General features: G+C 46.4%; 1 protein-coding gene and 1 pseudogene across 1 annotated transcript in view; one reads left to right on the forward strand and one right to left on the reverse strand.

Moving 5' to 3' along the window:
* The window catches only part of LOC132219917 (transcription factor BTF3-like), a 37,086-nt pseudogene extending 26,044 nt beyond the window's left edge, over positions 1-11,042 (reverse strand).
* MRPS28 (mitochondrial ribosomal protein S28) overlaps positions 1-18,174 on the forward strand; it is a 91,561-nt gene extending 73,387 nt beyond the window's left edge. Inside the window, exon 3 of the mRNA XM_059672688.1 lies at positions 17,741-18,174. Coding sequence (XP_059528671.1) covers positions 17,741-17,909 — 169 coding nt within the window. The 3' untranslated portion in view covers positions 17,910-18,174. The remainder of the gene's footprint in view (positions 1-17,740) is intronic.
* Positions 18,175-18,693: the final 519 nt, after the last annotated feature.

Raw genomic sequence — 18,693 nt, forward strand, 5'->3', positions numbered from 1 at the left:
GTCTCTTCCGTGGCACACGTGGGCACTCTGTTTTTAAATATAAAGCATATTGATAACAAGTATCTAGATTTAATTTGCATTTATTTGACATGAATCAAACTGAACATTGTTTTTCTTTTGTTTGGGGAGCAGATAAAAGTTGTGGGCCTGTAACTTGTAATTTTTCTCTGGAGAATTCTTAGTCATAATCTTTGACCATTTGTCTCTTGGTGTGCCTTAATTTCTTTAACTTCTTTAAGCCCAAATATTGATGTGAGGTGAAGATAGGCATAGCAGAAGTCTTTCTTGGCATAAAGTACCAAAATGTAATATTCTTATGGAAATAGTAGCTTATGTTGTAATTTTTCTGCAAGGAACATGCAGTTTACAAGTTTTTATTCTTAATGGTATGTTACCATTTTTTAGTATTTTATTTGGCTTTATCACTTTATAAATATAAATGAAGTTTTAGAATATTTGCAGAATTGGATAGCTTCTTTTTATTAATGTACTGCTAGGGGTCTTCACCTTTAAAGTCAGCATTCTTCCAGTGATCACAAGTCTAAGCTCAGATGAAATCAGAAAATATACTTTACTGTGTTTTCAGGATTTGAACTTGATGTAGATGGCAGATGTAGTTGTATGACTGTCAGGTGAAACAAACAAACAAAAGGGAAGAGGAGAGGAATGAAAGACCATTTCCTTACCAAGCAATCATCCAGTTTATTGTCTAGGAAATGAAAAAGGAGAAAGCAGAAAGGACAAGAAAGAAAGGAGCAAGAAGAGAGCCAGTTTTGTGTCCTGCCGAGCACACAGATGTTCCTCTTGGCAGCTCTGCAGTCTTAGGCAGGACTGGGTTTCTGCGGACGTAGAATGTGAGCCTTCTTTGTTGGGGACAGAGTGCTGTCTGTGGTGGGAATTGAGCAGTGATGTATTGTTGGGTTGCTGTAATTTTCAGTGGAGACAGTACATTCAAGTAGCTTTGTGGGTAGTGGATTGTCTCAGCCAGGCCTGGCTAATCACACACTCCTCTCGGCAAAGTTCCTTTAAAAGATAGAGCTGGCAGAGTTCTGGGTCATGGAGCCTGTCCCGTAACTTGGGCCTCGGAGTGACTTGTGAGCACTGGTTTTTAACAACCAATTCATGTACTGTCACCCAGCAAAAGAGTTTGTGACTGTAAAGTTAGAACTGTGACCATTTTTCAAATGGAACTTTCTTTTTTGGTAATCACTGAACTAGTCTAATTCAGAATTGTTAAAGAAAATATCTTTTTAATTGAGTTCTTCTCAGCCCACAGTGTTCATTTAGGATAAGATTTTGTTGCAAAAAAGAAAGTGCAAAATATACATGTTTTACATTTTAGCGATCTCTTTGTGTATACTGGAATGTTTTTTGTCTGATGTGTAAACCATGTGTTGACATGTAATCACTGGAGAGCAAAGGTGAGTATTCTGTCATTTGCTTGCTAATGTTAGCTGTTTTGGTCTTCCGTATACTTGACTTGAGGTAGACCAGTTAGCTCTACTGTGCTAGATGTCAACAGAGATTAAGGTTAAATTTTACACTTTAAGAATTGATTGAATTTTTTAGTTGCCCATCTCTTCCCCCCTTTTATCTATATATATATAAAAGCCTAAGCAACCAAATGACTGGTCGACCGGTCGCTATGATGTGCACTGACCACCAGGGGACAGATGCTCAATGCAGGAGCTGCCCCCTGGTGGTCAGTGTGCTCCCACAGCCAACCTCTCACGGTTCTTCCCCCCGGCCAACCAGCCCTAATCGGCCCCAACAGGGACTGGGCAAGGCAGCCCCGAATGGCCCCCATCAGCCCCGATCGCTGGCCAGACCAAGGGACCCCACCCATGCATGAAATCATGCACCAGGCCTCTAGTGTTAAATATAATATAGAATGAATTTTTTCACTTCCATCACCTTATTTATTTTTTTATGAGAATATATAAGTTCTACTCTTAGCAAATTTTAGTTATACAATATAGTGTTATCAGCTATAGTCACCATGTGATACATTAGATCAGTGGTTCTCAACCTTCTGGCCCTTTAAATACAGTTCCTCATGTTGTGACCCAACCATAAAATTATTTTCTTTTTTTTTTCTCCCTCCCCCCCATAAAATTATTTTCGTTGCTACTTCATAACTGTAATGTTGCTACTGTTATGAATCGTCATGTAAATATCTGATAGGCAGGATGGTCTTAGGCGACCCCTGTGAAAGGGTCATTCGACAGCCAAAGGGGTCGCGACCCACAGGTTGAGAACCGCTGCATTAGATCCTCAGACCTTATTCTTCTCACAGTTGAAAGTTTGTGCCCTTTTACCAATCTCTCCCTATCCCCTCCGCCCTACTCCTAGTCCTTAGTAACCACTTTCCTACTCTGTTTCTATGAGTTTGACTTTTTTCAGATTTCACAAATAAGTGATATCATGTAGTATTTGTCTTCTTATGCCGACTTCACCCAGATACTGCCCTGAAAGTCCACCCATGTTGTGCCAAATGGCAGGCGTGTCCTCTTTCTCATGACTGAATACCATTTCAGTGTGTGCAGACACCACATGCTCTTTACCCATCTTCGACTGATGGATGCCTTAGTGGCTGTGCCACGACCATTGTCATCAGCAATGTACGAGGCTCTTTTTTCTCCACATCCTCACCACCGTCAGGTATCTTGGAAACCTCTGTGATTGCCCAGGCCGCCTTCTTTGTTCTTGTGGCTCCCGGTAGTTAAGGGTCTGGAATGAATAATTTCAATGGCCTTTTAATTACTTACATAAAATCCGAACAAGAAGGGAAAGAAGACTATAAAATTAGTAGAACCTGGAATCTGTAAGATCTCCCCTAATTGGATGGGTTGTTGAATGTTCGTGGAGGTTTAGAGCTTTTAAGAACCACTGAGATCTAGTCAACTCTGTCTTTTGATAGAAAAATGTGAGACCCAGAAAAATTAGAGAGGAGTGTGAACCCGATTATAAAGCTCCTAATTCGCATATTTAACCTCTTCTACATCCTTTAGTCTTGACAGCCAATTAAAGCAGCATTATGTCCTAAGCTTCTCCTCCAGTGAAGGATTCCTCAGATCTGCGTCTTACCTTGAGGAAACCCATATTCTCGTTAGAAAACAAGCCAGGCTCTCATTAAAAGTTGTTGGCTATGAGAGATTTAAGTAGCAGTTCAAGACAGTAGTCGGAGCCAGACCTCAGAGCGCTACTTCCTTAATGGCAAGTGAACTTGCAAACCAATTATTCTTGAAACCCAGTAAAAGGATATACATCTTCAGGCTGGGGTGGTCAGAGGAAGACCTTCCACACAGACATTGGTTTGAGGTAGGGCTGGATTTTCTTGGCCTCACTGCTGAATTTCCTGCTCCTTTTATAAAATTCACATAAAAGTCAGCTTTTCTCCCACGGGTCCTGATCTTTCTTTACTAGTAGAGCTCATTGCATTTACCTGTGCTTCTAGTATTAGTATTCCACATTTCATTATAGTTGTTTATCTCCCCCACTAGACTCTGAACTCTTTAATACCCAGACTTATCTTCATATACTGAGTATCTGCTTGGTACATAATGGTGACAAGTACATTTCAAATAAATGGAACACTTGCATGTACTTGCACAAAATAGGAATTTATATGACAACTAGAGGTCAGAGGTCAGGTGCACAAATTCGTGCACCAATAGGGTCCCTCGGCCTGGTCAGCAATCAGGGCCAATCGGGCACAATCAGGGCCGTCTCGCCCAGTCCTGATCTGGGCTGATCGGGGCTGGCTGGGGGAGGGACTGCGGGCGGTTGACTGGCTATGGGAGGTTGGCTATGGGAGCGCACTGACCACCCAGCTGGCCAGGGGGGGTGGGGGGGGGGACTGTGGGAGGTTGGCCGGCCATGGGAAGTTGGCTGTGGGAGCACACTGACCACCAGGGGGCAGCTCATGCGTTGAGCATCAGTGCTTGTCATAGCTACCGGCCAGTCATCTGGTGGTAACAGTCACTTAGGCTTTTATATATATAGATAGCACTGTTATGGACAGAATTATGTACCGCCAAAGTCTGTGTGTTGAATGAAGCCCTGACCTCCAATGTGATTGTATTGGAGATAAGGCAGGTGAGGTCATAAGTGGGGGCCCTAAGCCAGGGTTAGTGTCCTAATAAAAGGAGACACGAGAGCACTCTCTGGCTGTGCAAGCAGGCAGGAGAGGCCCCACCAGAAGCTGAGTCAGGCGGAACCGCGATCGGGGACTTCCAGCCGGCAGTACTGTGAGGAGTAAAATTCTGATGTTTAAGAACCCAGTCGGTGGTATTTTGCTGTAGCAGCCCAAGCAGAGTAATGCACATGTATGTACACTTGGTCTTAGCTAAAGGCCGAGAAGCGATAATCACATGTGTACATATAAGCCGCTGTAGGAGTAGACACTGCTTTAGCAATGGAAGCTCTGCCTCCCCAGATGCCACCACGTCTTTGTCAACTGCAGTCTAACGATCCAGCTCCTTTGCCAAGTCACCTGCCCGCCCCAGAGAACCTCTCAGCCAGGTCGGCACTAGTTAGGACAGGAAGTAGGTGGTTGTACACCTGCGTAAGTTCTTTGTTAAACCAACAGAGTGCAAGGAGTGTATTAAAGGAATCAGCTCAACTCTGATTCCTGAGTGAGTTAGAGCCAAGACAGGAGTGCTGGCTGCAGGGCTCCATGTGGCGGCTGCGGCCGGGAATGGATTCACCCGCACAGCCCCCCTCACTGCCGTGCTCATGCCCACCCATCCACTTCCTGTTCCACCTCAGTCCTCCCTGCACCCTCCCCTACCCGTGTCCCCCCTCCCCGCATCCTCCCCTCCCTGCATCCTCCCTCCCCGTGTCCCCCCTCCCCGCATCCTCCCCTCCCTGCATCCTCCCTCCCCGTGTCCCCCCTCCCCGCATCCTCCCCTCCCCGCATCCCACCTCTCTGCGTCCCCTCTCCCCTCGCCTCATCCCCTCCCCGTGTCCCCTCTCTCCGCCTCTTCCTCTCCCTATGTTCCCCTTCCTGGGTTACCCCTCCTCACGTACCCCCACTCCCTGTGTCCTCTCATCCTTGCCCCACAATTCCCTTTCCACAGAGCAGCCAGACCGGCCTTCCCTTCTGTTGGCTTCCCATGGGCGCCTGCAGTAAACAGGGGTGTGGAGCACCCATGGCCTGCTCCTGCCTTCCTTGCGCCCCCGACTCTCTCTAGTCTCTGTGTCACGTGCTCTCAATCCACATCGGCCTTCCTTATTGTTTAGATCTTCCCCCTCTCCTGTCTTTGAACTGACTGCCCCTACCTGGACGGCTGTGCGCCCCTCTTTTCCCAGCTGGCTCCCTCCTGTTGCTCAGGGCTCCCCTCAAATGTCAGTTCTCCAGAGGTTCCTCCCTGTCGCCTCCCTTTAGCACTCTGCACAGACCTGCTCCTCTGGGACTGGTTGCTTTGTTTGTCGGTTGTCCTTTCTCCCTTCCACAGCGTATGTGCTGAGTCCTGAGCCCTGTCTCTCTGTGCACTGGTCGCCCTGTACCTAGAGCAGTACCTGCCGTGGGTGGGCGTCAATATTGGTTGAAGGAATGGCAGGTTGGAGCCCAGGCCCAGGGCACACACTCATGCCAGCCCTTCTCCCTCGGGGTCACAGTCTGTTCCCATGTCCCTCGTCCGAAGGACCCTGCTTCCAGCAGAAAGGCCTAGAAACGCTTCCCAGAAGTCCCGCTGCTGTTGCTCACCCGGCAGATCCGCTGTTGGCGGCCATGGAAAGTTAAACTCAGCTTCTTTGAACAGGACATCTTTGAAGACTGTTGTCAACTGCTGTCCTGTGGCGTCAGTTTGGGCCCAGAAAGCCTGACAGCCAGACCTGCACTACTAGTGACAGAAAGTAGCTAGATAGGCCTCACTCAGGTGTTCTGTGTAAATCCAGGCCTGTCCTGGCTAGCCTTCTGCTGAGCATTTACCAAGGCCTCTCTGTGCCTTCTCTAAGACAATTTCCCCGCAATCCCAGCGGGACAACCTTGCCCAAGGTGAATTAGGGGACAGACTTGTTCTTAAACACTGTCCATTGGTTTGTTATCCAAGGTTTTAGTTCTCTCTGACAAGTAAACCGATCAACTATGGCTCTGTCTTGCTGTCAGTGTGACACGATATGTGCTCTCGGAACAGAACTCTGCTCCCATGCACCTTTCATTTTATCCCCCCCCCCCCCCATTGATTTTTAGAGTGGAATGGAGAGAGAGACACAGAGAGAGAAACATCGATGTAGACACACATCGACTGATTGCCTCCTGTACATGCCCGACTGGGTGGGGATCGAGCCTACAACCAAGGTACGCCAAGTTCAAGAGCAGGTGTGACGACCGATGGTGGGGTAGCAAGACGTCCAGTGCAGACCCCAGCTTACAGAGCCAGTTGCAGAAGTTCAGTAGCATCGAGAATATATATTTACTCTGGTTTTTTCCAACAGCCTGTCCAGTGCCTGATGTGTATGGTGTAGTGCAGGGGAGGGCCACAATGGGTTCTTAAACTGGACCGGAGGGCCAGAACAAAAGCATGGATGGAGTGTTTGTGTGAACTAATATAAATTCAAAGTAAACATCATTACATAAAAGGGTACGGTCTTTTTTTTTTTTTTTTAGTTTTATTCATTTCAAACGGGCCGGATCCGGCCCGTGGGCCGTAGTTTGCCCACGGCTGGTAGTGCAACACTGGGAAGTAGAAATTCAAAAGACCACATGAACACAGATTTCTTAAAGATAGTAACAGGTCATAGAAAAAGATAGCTGTGTTTGGTCTTTTCAAGTCTCTTCTCATTTACATACTAAGAGGATGATTTAGAAATTGCCTGCCTAGGGAGGGGTCCAGTAGCTCTTTTTCCTGGTCAGTAAAGTGTGTGTTCTCTCTGGAATGGAATTTAGCAGGCCACCTCACCAGCAGTCATGAAAAGAGTCATCTTTAGCTTTCGGTGTGAGCCAGATGGACAAGCTAGTCACGTGTAGCAGCTGCTGCTCCCTGGAACTGAGGCGGCCTCTGCATGTGGGGGTCATTAACGCGGGCCTGCTCTGGTCTGCAAGACTTAGTGCGGAAAGGTGTCCGCGATTGAGAGTGTTTGCTGCACACCCGGCCTCCCTCTGACTGTTTGGCTGTTCTTTTCTGATTGGCCGTCCAGCTCTCTGCTCTCTGAGGCTGGAAGACCTACCTGGCACTCTGAGTCGGTCAGAATGCTGGAAATGGAAGGAGTTGCTGCATCTAATCAGCCCTGACTAAATTGAAACTCCTTTGCCACTGCCATCATCCATCTGGAAATTCCCTGCGATTTCCTCCATTAACACACAAGCAAGCAATTCCCTTTCAGCCAGACCGGCCGGTGTTCTTCCTTAGATCGACCTGAAGCCTGCTAAGTCGGCCTCCTCGGACTTCTACCCATTTCTCATTTCTGCTTTCTTGAGGCACACAAGGCAGACACGCAGTAAATACCTCTTTTCCTTCCCCTCTCCCCCAGTGTGCTGAATGCCCTTCCTCAAGTTCTTCATGCAGCATAATACCAGTTCTTTCACTGTTGTCCTCAGGACAGGCTGCCATCCGTGGCCCTGGGCCGCGCTGCCCCGCGTGCAGCACAGTGCGGAAGAGGGAGACGGGGTTTGATGCAGGATATATACTAGTGCTAATTCCGCCTAATCCTGAGGTTACTGATTAGGGAGCAAAGCCACATTGTTGACTGTTACTGACTTTGCAATGATCCAAAACCACTGTGTCACCTAAGTGCCTTTAAATGACATACTTCCTAGACTATGTAGTCGGTTGTCTTTTTTCTTGTTAATTTCACAGAACTTCTTAGGCTTCCGTGCCCTCAGTCCTATACAATAAAAGGCTAATATGCAAATCGAACCGCAGAATGACCGGTTGCTATGACGTGCATTGCCCACCAGAGCACAGATGCTCAATGCAAGAGCTGCCCCCTGGTGGTCAGTGCGCTCTCATGGGGGGAGTGCCGCTCAGCCAGAAGCCGGGCTCATAGCTGGTGGGTGCAGCGGTGGTGGCAGGAGCCTCTCCCGCCTCCTCTACAGCGCTAAGGATGTCCGACTGACGGCTTAGGCCTGCCCCGGACATCCCCTGAGGGCTCCCAGACTGCGAGAGGGTGCAGGCCGGGCTGAGTGAGGGACCCCCTTCCCCCCCCGAGTGCACGAATCTCATGCACTGGGCCTCTAGTTTTCAATAAGGGGCATGAACTGGAGTGTTTAATAAATGTACCCAGTTTGGGGTACAAAGGGCAGATATTAACCAGGGCCTGTATTTCAAGCCCTAGGGGTCCTTCTCCAGCCAAGCTGGCGTCAGCCCTGTCAGCACTGGGCGGTGTCTGCGACCCCCGCCCCCCATGACTTTGGGTCTTGTCCCGCAGAGCAGGCTGTTGAGACCTCTGGATGGCAGCCTGGGTCTGATTCTTGCAGGAAAGAGTTTTTGCTCTGACCCCTGCAGCCCACACAAGCTTTTGCAACAACCGTCTCTTAAGTGTTTGGCTTCCCAAAGGCACCCGAGGAAGTCTGCCCTCTGGTTGAGAGGGCACAGGTGAGGGGACCCACTCTGCCTCCCCCCAGGAAATGGCCAGTGGCCAGCTTCTCCCTCAGGCTGCCTCTGTGGGTTGGGAGGTGAGAGAGCCTCTCTTTCCTTTGGTTTCTCCTTGCCTCGTGTAGATGTTGGGAGGTGTTTGTTGAAAATGCAACAGTACTTATTTGGTAAGTCCGACAGCCAAGAAACAAGATTAAAAGGAAGACTCAGCCACAGTCAAACCTTGATCTTTCTCTAACTCTTCCTCTGTTCTATACCAACAAAACTTGTCTCTGGCAGTAAATGTATATGTTTTCTTCTCTCATAAAATAAAAATTATACACCACAAAATATAAGCCCTTTTGCTTAGATGATAAAATAATAGCTCCAACTTGGGTCCCAGTTTTAGTTCTCAGCATATCTCAGGTGCCTGAAAGCATTGCCTCCTCGGTTCCCTCTGGACTTTCTGGGATTGTTTTGATATACTAGTATATCCTTAATTTCCCTAACAAGTGTACAGACTAGACGTTACATAGACAGGCAAAGCTAGAATTGCAGGTTTTAAATATCAAATATGAGACAAGCAAAGTTGTTTTCCAGTATAAATATATATATTCATATTCTGAGCAGCAACACTTTTTTTTCTAAAAATAGGCAATATGGTTGTTAGCTGATAGGATTGTCCTTTCCCAAATTCCTTAGCACACCTGATTTTTTAACTCTGAGAAAAGAGTATAACTGTCGTCATTGATGTCATATGTAATTATCTGTATAGCCCACATTATTAAAAAGGGCACTTATTGTTGGACATGTTAAAATGTTTCATTTTCACATTTCATAAAATAAATGAATGCTTAAACAGAACTTTCCTGTTTGTTGTGGCACAAAATACCGATTAGCAGGAACTTGGTTTAAAAGAAAACAAAATCACATATTTATATTAGAGTTGCAGAAACAGATTAAAATCCTTATCTAGGATGATTGCAGTTAAGGATGAGCACTATCCCTTGCTTGTTACCTGAGGGCGTGTAGGTCTCTAGCTGCAGGTTGCTGTGTGTGTTTATTTTCACCTAGTTGATAGTCACACCCTCTGTATTGTTTTTAAAGGGATAAGCAATAGTTTTTTCAAGGGGCTTTTGTAATAATTCAGGTAGCAGAAGTTATGATTATAGTAACTTTTGTTTCCTACTTACCTCTTCTCATGACTGGGATAATAAATGAGGACTTAAGGTTTGTGCTGTATTTTAAATTTTAATGAGTGGAAATCTGAAGAGCTGTAGAACTTGAGGAGCTCTCTGTCTTTGTTTTGGTAACTGTGGCTGCTGTGCTTGCGGGTACAGCGCGGAGCGTGCAGTGAGAGAGGGTCTGGACAGGCAGCCACAGATCGCGCAGAAGGAAGCAGCAGGTTGGACGGTCAAGGAGACACGGCAGGTCGTGCTCTGAAAAGTGAGACCAAACCAAACACGCCAAGTGGTCCCATATAAAGGTTAATTGTTAATTGAGTGTTTAAGGCTATAACAATATTTGATGTAGCCAATTAAAAGTCTTAAATGTTTGTATTTTGTATATATGTTTAATCAGTTTTACACATAATATCACTCTACACTCTATCAGTTTTCAAACACTTAAATTGGATAAAAGTAGAATAAAGTCATAGAACTGCAAAAGTCCTTAGGTCTATTCTAACACTGCTATTTAATGATGAGAAATGCCTAGACCGTTCATTTAAAAAACAAAGTACACACAAGATACACACATATTCTCTCTCTCTCTCTCTCTCTCTCTCTCTCTCTCTCTCTCTTTCTCACACACACACACACACACACACACACACACACACAGGTCAGTTGCTGGCTTCACATGTAGATAACACTACAGTAAACATTTGTCAGAATTAGAAAAAACAAACTGGTGTTAATTAAGCCATTAGTAACATTATCATTTTTTCTCTTCAAAAAAGAAAAAAATTTATTTTTTTAAGTCTTAAAATTTTAAATAGGAATTGTAAGGAAATCAGAAAAAGTTCTAAACTATTTTAACTTAATTGGATGAGAACATAGATGGTTAATAATTTCAAAAGAACTATTTTTTACAACCTCTAAGAGTTACGATTACAGCAAGACAGCTAAATTGACTAGCAAAGTCAGAATTCCTCCCAATATTCTCTTTGGCTACGGAGGTTCAGTCCGGGCCTTGTAACTGTCAGCTTTGTGTTATTTAATGTATTTGTATGAAAGAACTAGTCAGAGACTCTGCGTTTCCATCTACTAACTAGTATGAGAGCCCCCCAGCGGCACTGACAGATGCGGAAGAGTCTGTGGAAGGGACGCCAAAAGCCTCTCCAAAGGAAAGTCTTAGACCATGTTTCTAACACAAAAACGCAAAACCAGATTTCATTGCCCTTTTCCTAAAGCGCTCAGGCACACAAGCTCATTTACACGGCGTACGGTCTGAAAAGTGCCCGGGAAGACGGCAGTCCCGGAAGGCCGGCGTGAGTCCACTCAGGCTGGCGTTCACAGCCATCGGCCACAGCAAGCACGTGAAGGTAAAAGAAGGAACACTCCAAGGCTCGCTTCACTTTGATGTGCCCACTGGACACATCTATTTGCCTTTCAAGACATCAGCGTTCAGTGGTTTTAATATGAAATACAAGATTTCTGAAAAATAGGGGAGAAACCAAGATGGCGGCATAGATAAACACCGGGAAATTGTCGCCTCACACAACAATTGAAGAATGCCGCAAGGGTAAGATTTCTGAAAAATATCTGGGTGTTTTTCCTCATTAAAAAAAAGATGTAAGAAACAAACAAACAAACAACAGAAAACATGGCATGAAGCTGTGGAGATTTTTTCCCAATAATTTTTAATTCAATGGCATTTGCTATCCCAGAAAGTAATCATTTTTCTAATGGGGAGCAATTAAAATAATGGGTTGGATGGCAGCAACATTGCTTACATTTTATTTCAAAGGGAAGACAGTGTAAGACTATATGAAGCAGTAAATTCCTACAGCCCCGAAGGGATTAAGTTTACAGTTCTTGCAAGGAGTCGCAGGTAATTGAGAACTTAAGAAAAGGAAGAGGAAAGAGTCTGTGGATCCTCCCAGACCACTTGGTGGCCTTAAGCAAGGACTTGACATCCATGTAGCTTAACTTTCTGTCTGCAGCATGGGGAAGTGTCTTTCTGGAGAATTTCATTTAACCTCTATAGCTAATAAGACAGTACTGTTGCTGTGTGTCTCGTACAATGTCACATGCAGATTTGAGGAAGAATACAAAAATCAACAGAAAGGAAAGAAATGTTTGGGGGGGGGGGTGGAGGGTGGGGCGGTAGTAATGGCAAACGTGAATCTGGTTGTTTATTATTGCTGATTCTAATTAGTAGTTACTTACTATAACAAACTGTTTCAAAGTGCTATTTTTCCTGTAAAACTAGCCTTTCTGCCACAGTACACATTGATATGTTGTAGGAAAATATCTTACTATTTTTATTGTCACTTTGAAACTGTCTAGAGCTGCATAGTCACATGGCTATTTAAATCAAAATGAAATAGAATTAAATGTAATTTAAAAGTTTAATTCCTCAGTCAGACTAGCCCTATTTCAACTGCTCAATAATCACATTATATAGAGTGTTTCCATTATCACAGAAAGTATGTTGGGTCGCAGTGTTTTGGTTTCTTGATATTGTAATTAAGTTTCAGTGCATTCCATTGAAAGGTAGGAACATCATTCATTTGGCTCAGCTGGTAGAGTGAGTGTTGGCCTGCGGACCGAAGGGTACCGGTTCAATTACGGTCAAGGGCACATACCCTGTTTGCAGGCTTCTCCCTGGCCCAGGCCCTGGTTGGGGAACATGCAGGAGACAAACAATTGATGTTCTTCTCACATCGATATTTCTCTCTGTCTTTCCCTCTCTCCCACTCTCTCTGAAAATCAATGGGAAAATATCCTCGGGTGAGGATTTAAAAAAAAAGATCAGATGTTTAGGCTTATACAATTAAATTAGGGTTTAAATCCAAGCAGATAGTGGAAGGAAACCCACCTCTAAATTTCTCTCCTACAGGATTCTTTACTGATTTAATGATAACTTGGAATTCTAGCTGGGAGTGCCCTGTTTTCTCCCTCACTCCGCCTCGGTGCCAGGCTCATTGTGCTTGTTTCCATGGTGGGGCCGGTGATGATGAGGATGGTGCTGGTGGCCTTGGTGTTGATAGCTAACATTTATTGAGCATTTATAAGGGTTTCGCGTGTGGTCACTCATTTCGTGCTCACAGGAGCCTGGGGGGTAGGCATAATTAGTAACTGTGTTACAGACGGGGAACGGAGCAGGGACAGAGGAACTAGCCCGGAGTCACATGTTGGTAAGTGAAAGGCTGGACGTGCCTCGTCCGCTGGTTCCAGAGCCCTTGTTTTTAAGCTCTGCCCGGCCTCTTCCGGCTGTTCATACTCAGGCCAACATCTTTGAATAAAGTGACCGTGCACAGACTGCACAAGCAATCTGGGGAGTTTCCTGGCATCTGCACTTTAATCTCGTCTGTGGAACAGTGGAAACCCAGCTGGGGAGACTGTGTAGTATCGGGGTTCAGGCTGCATCCTGGAAGCTCACCTCGGATTGCAATGGCAGGGCCTGGCCAGTGGTTAGAGCGCCAACCCATACACAGGGTGCGGGTTCCATCCCAGGCCAGAAGCAACCAGTGAATCATAAATCAGTGGGACCGCAGATGGATGTTTCTCCCCTCTCCCTCTCCCTCTCCCTCCTCCCTCTCTCTCATTCTCTCTAAAAGTCAATCAGAGAAAAAAATTTTGAATTACATGGGCAGAAGTGGAGTTCTCAGAAATACATGACTTCTTTCTTCCCTTTAATAAAGAGTTTCGCAGTGAAAGACGGGTAAATTCCTCTGAATGGCTGCTGGTCCTTTGAGGGAGAACATTTCCCAGAGCGACAGGCTGCCAGGCCTTTCTGGAAGGGACTCCAGGTGCACTCCTCCAATTCGTGTGGGCATTGCCTAACTTTTTTTGTCTAAATTACTGACCCTACAAGACTCTGTCATCACTTAGGGCAGCGGTTCTCAACCTGTGGGTCGCAACCCCTTTGGTGGTCAAATGACCCTTTCACAGGGGTCGCCTAAGACCATCCTGCATATCAGATATTTACATGACGATTCATAACAGTAGCAGCATTACAGTGATGAAGTAGCAACGAAAATAATTTCATGGTTGGGTCACAACATGAACTGTATTTAAAGGGCCAGAAGGTTGAGAACCACTGACTTAGGGAGAACATCTGTTAACCTGGAAGGTGGTTAATGGGCCAGAGTTCTGTCCGCGGTCCTCGTCTTGCTGGCCCTTTGGGTGGGCTGTCTGCCCTCCTGCAGGACTGTCACGGGAAGGTCATTCTCGGCGTCTCCGGGTGACGGAGCAGGCAGCATCGGAATCACGGGGGGCTGGGATTCCCCCCCCCAGCAAGCACCCCAGGTGCCTCCGATGTGACGGGAAGTGTGGCCACCACTGTTCAGAGGGCTCCACGAAGTGAGACGTGTGCATGGCCTCCTGTGGGAGACAGCCGTGACCACTTCCCTGCCTCACCGGCTCACAGGCTGAGAGGGAAGGTAACGCTTACATAGGAGTAACTGTGACACAGGTAAAAATCTGGCACCATAACAGTAAATCAGCTACAGTAACAACCACCCCCCGCCCCCCACCCCGGTACCCACACTCAACCTTGGTCCAAAAACATTAAACTGAAAATTGCAGAAATAAACAATTCCTAGGTTTTCAGTTGCTCACTGTTGTGAGTAGCATCATGAAATCCCCTGCCGCCCCTCCATCCCGCCTGGCACATAGCTCGTCCCTGTGCCCAGCGCCTTCGCACTGTGGACGCTCCCGCCAGCTGGGTAGACCGGGGTCAGATCCCTGCCCAGGGATCGCAGTCCTGGTGTTCAGTAGCCCTTATTGACGTCCTAATGGCCCAACGCTACTCTCCTAACCTGCATTGCAGTGTATTGCTATATTGTACTTTATTATTAGTTATTGTTCACCTCTTACTGTGCCTAATGTATAAAGTCAGCAGCATTGTAGGTAAGGGTTGGAGAGAAACAGCACGTTTCAGGTTCACACCCTCCGTGGTTTCAGGGGGTCTTGGAACGTGTCCCTGCAGATAAAGGGGGACTGCTGTGCTCCGATAGCAGAAGTCAGAGGACCTTGTAGACTCCTTAGTTTTGCTTCCTATCCATTTGGGTGACTCTTCCTTCGTTCAGGCCTGCACTTGGCTTTTCATCTTCTTTACCGGCTCACTGAGCAGGTCGCAGAATTTCCATAATTTTTAGAGATGAAGGCAAAGCTATCGTATTATGATCGCTGCTGCATCAAAAAATGGGGACAGTTTTGTCTGTTGTAGGTACCAATACACTGGCCCTCGTGGTGTTGCTGTGTCATTGTTGAGCTGGGACTGCAGCGTTTGTATGACAGACCCATCTGCTCGGAGGGCTTCCTGTGCTCAGAGGTCTTCCCAGTGATCGGGACCCGTTTGTCTCTGCTTAACAGTCACTGTGCCTCCCCATGGCTGGTTGTAATCCATCTGTGAGTAATGCCCCTGGAAATAAGGAAAAAGAAATAGACCAGTTACGAACAATAGAAGGAGAAGAGAACTAGCATTTACCGTCACTCTGCCAGGCAGTTTCAGAGAGGTTGAGTGAGTACACCGTCCACACAGCTGCCGAAGCCAGGAAACTAGACTTTCCAGACCATCGCCCGCTGCCAGCTCTTATCAGCGAGCGTCTTGTTCATTTGACATCTGAGTACCTGCCGCTTCGGCCTCTCAGACACGGATCAGTACAGCCGGATCGTGGGGCGCGCAGTCTTAACAGGAGACCAGAGGCGCACAGGCCACCGGTCCGGGCAGTGAGGCCCCACTAGCGTTCGGGCTGACGGGCTGCGTTCCCGGCTGCTGTCCTGTTCGGTCCCACCGCAGCCTGCAGAGGCCCATCTCCCGGAGCCTGAGGAAGCTGTGGTTTAGAGAAAGCAGCGGACCGAGGTTCCAGCCAGGACACTCGCTGCGGGGCTCGGGTTGGCGTCCAAGTCCAGGACGGCAGAGCCTCTGTCTTCCTGGGCTTCAGGGCCGACCCTTCATCTGACAAGGCGTGCCGCGGTGCTGCGGCTCTCGGGAGGGCGTCCGAGGCCATGGGCCCGGTGTTTAACACATTGTTTGCGGGTAGTTTTTATCGCGCGCTAACAGGTGGCGCGGGCCATTTTTGCTAATTTTTTGCGCAAATGGCAACGTTCAGTAAAATTGCGATAACTTTACGTATTTATACGTTACCCACATTCTACCGCTAGTCTATAAAAAATGTATTAATACGTGTCCCGCGCTCTACTACCAGTCAACGTAAAACGTATTAATACGTGTCCCGCATACAATGTGTTAAGAGCCAGCAGGACGCAGAGAGACGGCAGGCCCAGCAGCGCCGGCAACAGGAGCCAAGGGGCAGAGGAGGAGATGCGTGGCTCGGCCGTTTCCACCTCGGCATTCAGGGCGGCCCGGGGAGGCCTTGTCATACCTCAGCTTTCGCCAGGCATGTGGGACTTGAGGGGCTAAGTTGCAGAAATATCTGTCTCCAGAAATGAATAAAACTTGCTACCTCGTTGGGTGTTGCAGGGAGGAGGGAAGGCAGGTCCACATGAATGAGCGCTGGTTAACCGAACCCCTGTGCTGTGAAGACAAGCGAAAGCATCCCGTGAGCCAGTGATGTGGGAAATGGCGTCGGCTTCACCTTGCTGGAACTCACCTCACTTCCCCAGGGGCTGCGTCCAATGGAGTGCACTCTGTAATTGTCATTTTCTAAGAATAAAGCAATATCTCCGTCTTCTCTTTCATTTTTAAAAATATACAGAAAATGTGATCTCTGCTGTCAGGCACACATGCACACACACATACACTCTATGGAGGGACTAGGAAATGCGACCAACATTACTGTTCTCCAAACTTTACAAACGGACATAACTTCTAGAATCAGAAAAATAACTTAAGTCAGATAGCCTAAGTGTTTATTTCATGGACCATTCATAAATTCCTTCAGAATACCTCGCCAGACATTGTGTTCATATTTCCGCCAAAATCGTTTTCCAGTGGCTTTGGGGAGAACTTTGTTTCTTCATTTTCTGCATATGTGGACTTATTTTAATTTTAAAATTAACTTAAAGTATTTGAAGTAGATATTTTGATTTTTAAAGATTTGTGGTTTTTAATCGGTAGGGATATTTTCACTCTCCCATACCTCTCTGTAATGTTGATGTTAAACTCTTAAAATAGTTGATCAAGGAAGAAAGGTAAGTGAGTGTCAGTTTATTTGGTGTTGTATTACTTGGCCATGTTACTGCTCAAACTGAGCCATCATGCATGTTATCACTGGATTACTCTTTAATTACCATCAGTCCCCGTATTAAGTACTTTGCATTTAGATTCTGTTTTCAATTTTGTTTTTATAAAATTTCCTTTAAAATATTTTAATTTTAGAAGAAAATTATATCTGAAAACCTTTTTTGTAACCTTGATACCCTCCAACTTTATAAATGAATGATGACATCTATATATATAAAATCCCAGTGACCATTATGGCAGAATGACCAGAATGACCAGTCACTATGATGTGCACTGACCACCATGGGGCAGACGCTCAATGCAGGAGCTGCCTCCTGGTGGTCAGTGTGCTCCCAGAGTGGGAGCACCACTCAGCCAGAAGCTGGACTCACGGCTGGCGAGTGCAGTGGGGGTGGTGGGAGCCTCTCCCACCTCTGCAGCAGCACTAAGGAGTGGCGAGCTAAGCAGTAAAGAGCGAGCAGGCAGGTGGTTAGGACTGAACATGTGAGTGGTTAGGAGCAAGGGGTCCCAGATTGTGAGGTCGCAGGCTGGGCTGAGGGATCCCCCCCCCCCCATGCATGAATTTCATGCATTGAGCCTCTAGTATTAAAATAAATGTTAATTTCAAGAACCAACTTATTTGAATTTCAGTTTGGAAAACATTTTTATTTTGGTTATAAGAATCTTTAAAGACAACTTTAAGATGAAAATTCTGACATAACTAAATTACTTTTATGTCAAAAATTATTAGATACTGGTGTTCATTTTTTTATCTTGAGCCAATACAAATCAGAATTAGAATTTGTATTATAAACTAGTTGCTCATTTTATGCAGAATTAATGGATTTTTTTTTTCTATTTAGGAAATACCAGATAGGAGCCAGAGTTCGTCTGCGGCTGCTGGACCTTGAACTTACGTCCAGGTTCCTGGGAGCGACCACAGACACGACGTTACTGGAGGCGGATGCGGTGCTCCTGGGGCTCCAGGAGAGCAGAGACCCCAGAGCAAGGGAGGACCCTCGTGAGCAATGAACGGATTTGCTTAGTGCCTTCCCTCCTGGTACAGCCCGATGGTCACCGGGGATGCAGTTAGAAAACTGAATAAATGACTGAAAGAAGACAATGAAAGCTATCATTGTAGCTCTTGTTTGTTAGAATTTCCTTAGCTGTACCTCCTTTCCCCTTTTTTGTACCATTTTCCCCTTTGTTTGGGATAGTGTAACCCAGTGGTTCTCAACCTTCCTAATGCAGTTCTTCATGTTGTGGTGACCCCCAATTTCCTTGTTACAAATTGAACATAATTAAAGCATAGTGATTCATCACAAAAACAATATGTAATTATATATGTGTTTTCTGATGGTCTTAGGCGACCCCAGTGAAAGGGTTGTTCGACCCTCCCAAAGGGGTTCGCGCCCCACAGGTTGAGAACCACGGGAACCTGTACTGAGCAGGGCTGTGATGGAATAAACACACTGTGAGAGCTGTGTGCCGGCCCTGTTCTAACCCAAGAGCAGCAGCAAGCAAGTTAGACAATCGCTTGCATCTTGGAGCCTACCCTCGACTAGGGGAAGTAAACGACAAATAAGTGAGAAACATAGTGTATTAGAGAGTGACATGTGCTAAGAGACAAAAATAAGAAGGGAGGGCTGAGGATCTGCACAGACATTCTTTCCAAAGAGGACACAGACGGGAGGTCCGTGGGAAGGTGCTCAGCATCCTGGAAATGCACATCCGACCCCAGCGAGGTACCTCCTCACACCTGCTAGAACGGCTGTTACCAAAAGGACAAGATATCAGTGTTGGTGAGAGACGCGGG

This window comes from Myotis daubentonii, chromosome 17 (genome assembly GCF_963259705.1).
Source record: "Myotis daubentonii chromosome 17, mMyoDau2.1, whole genome shotgun sequence".
Classification (NCBI taxonomy): domain Eukaryota; kingdom Metazoa; phylum Chordata; class Mammalia; order Chiroptera; family Vespertilionidae; genus Myotis; species Myotis daubentonii.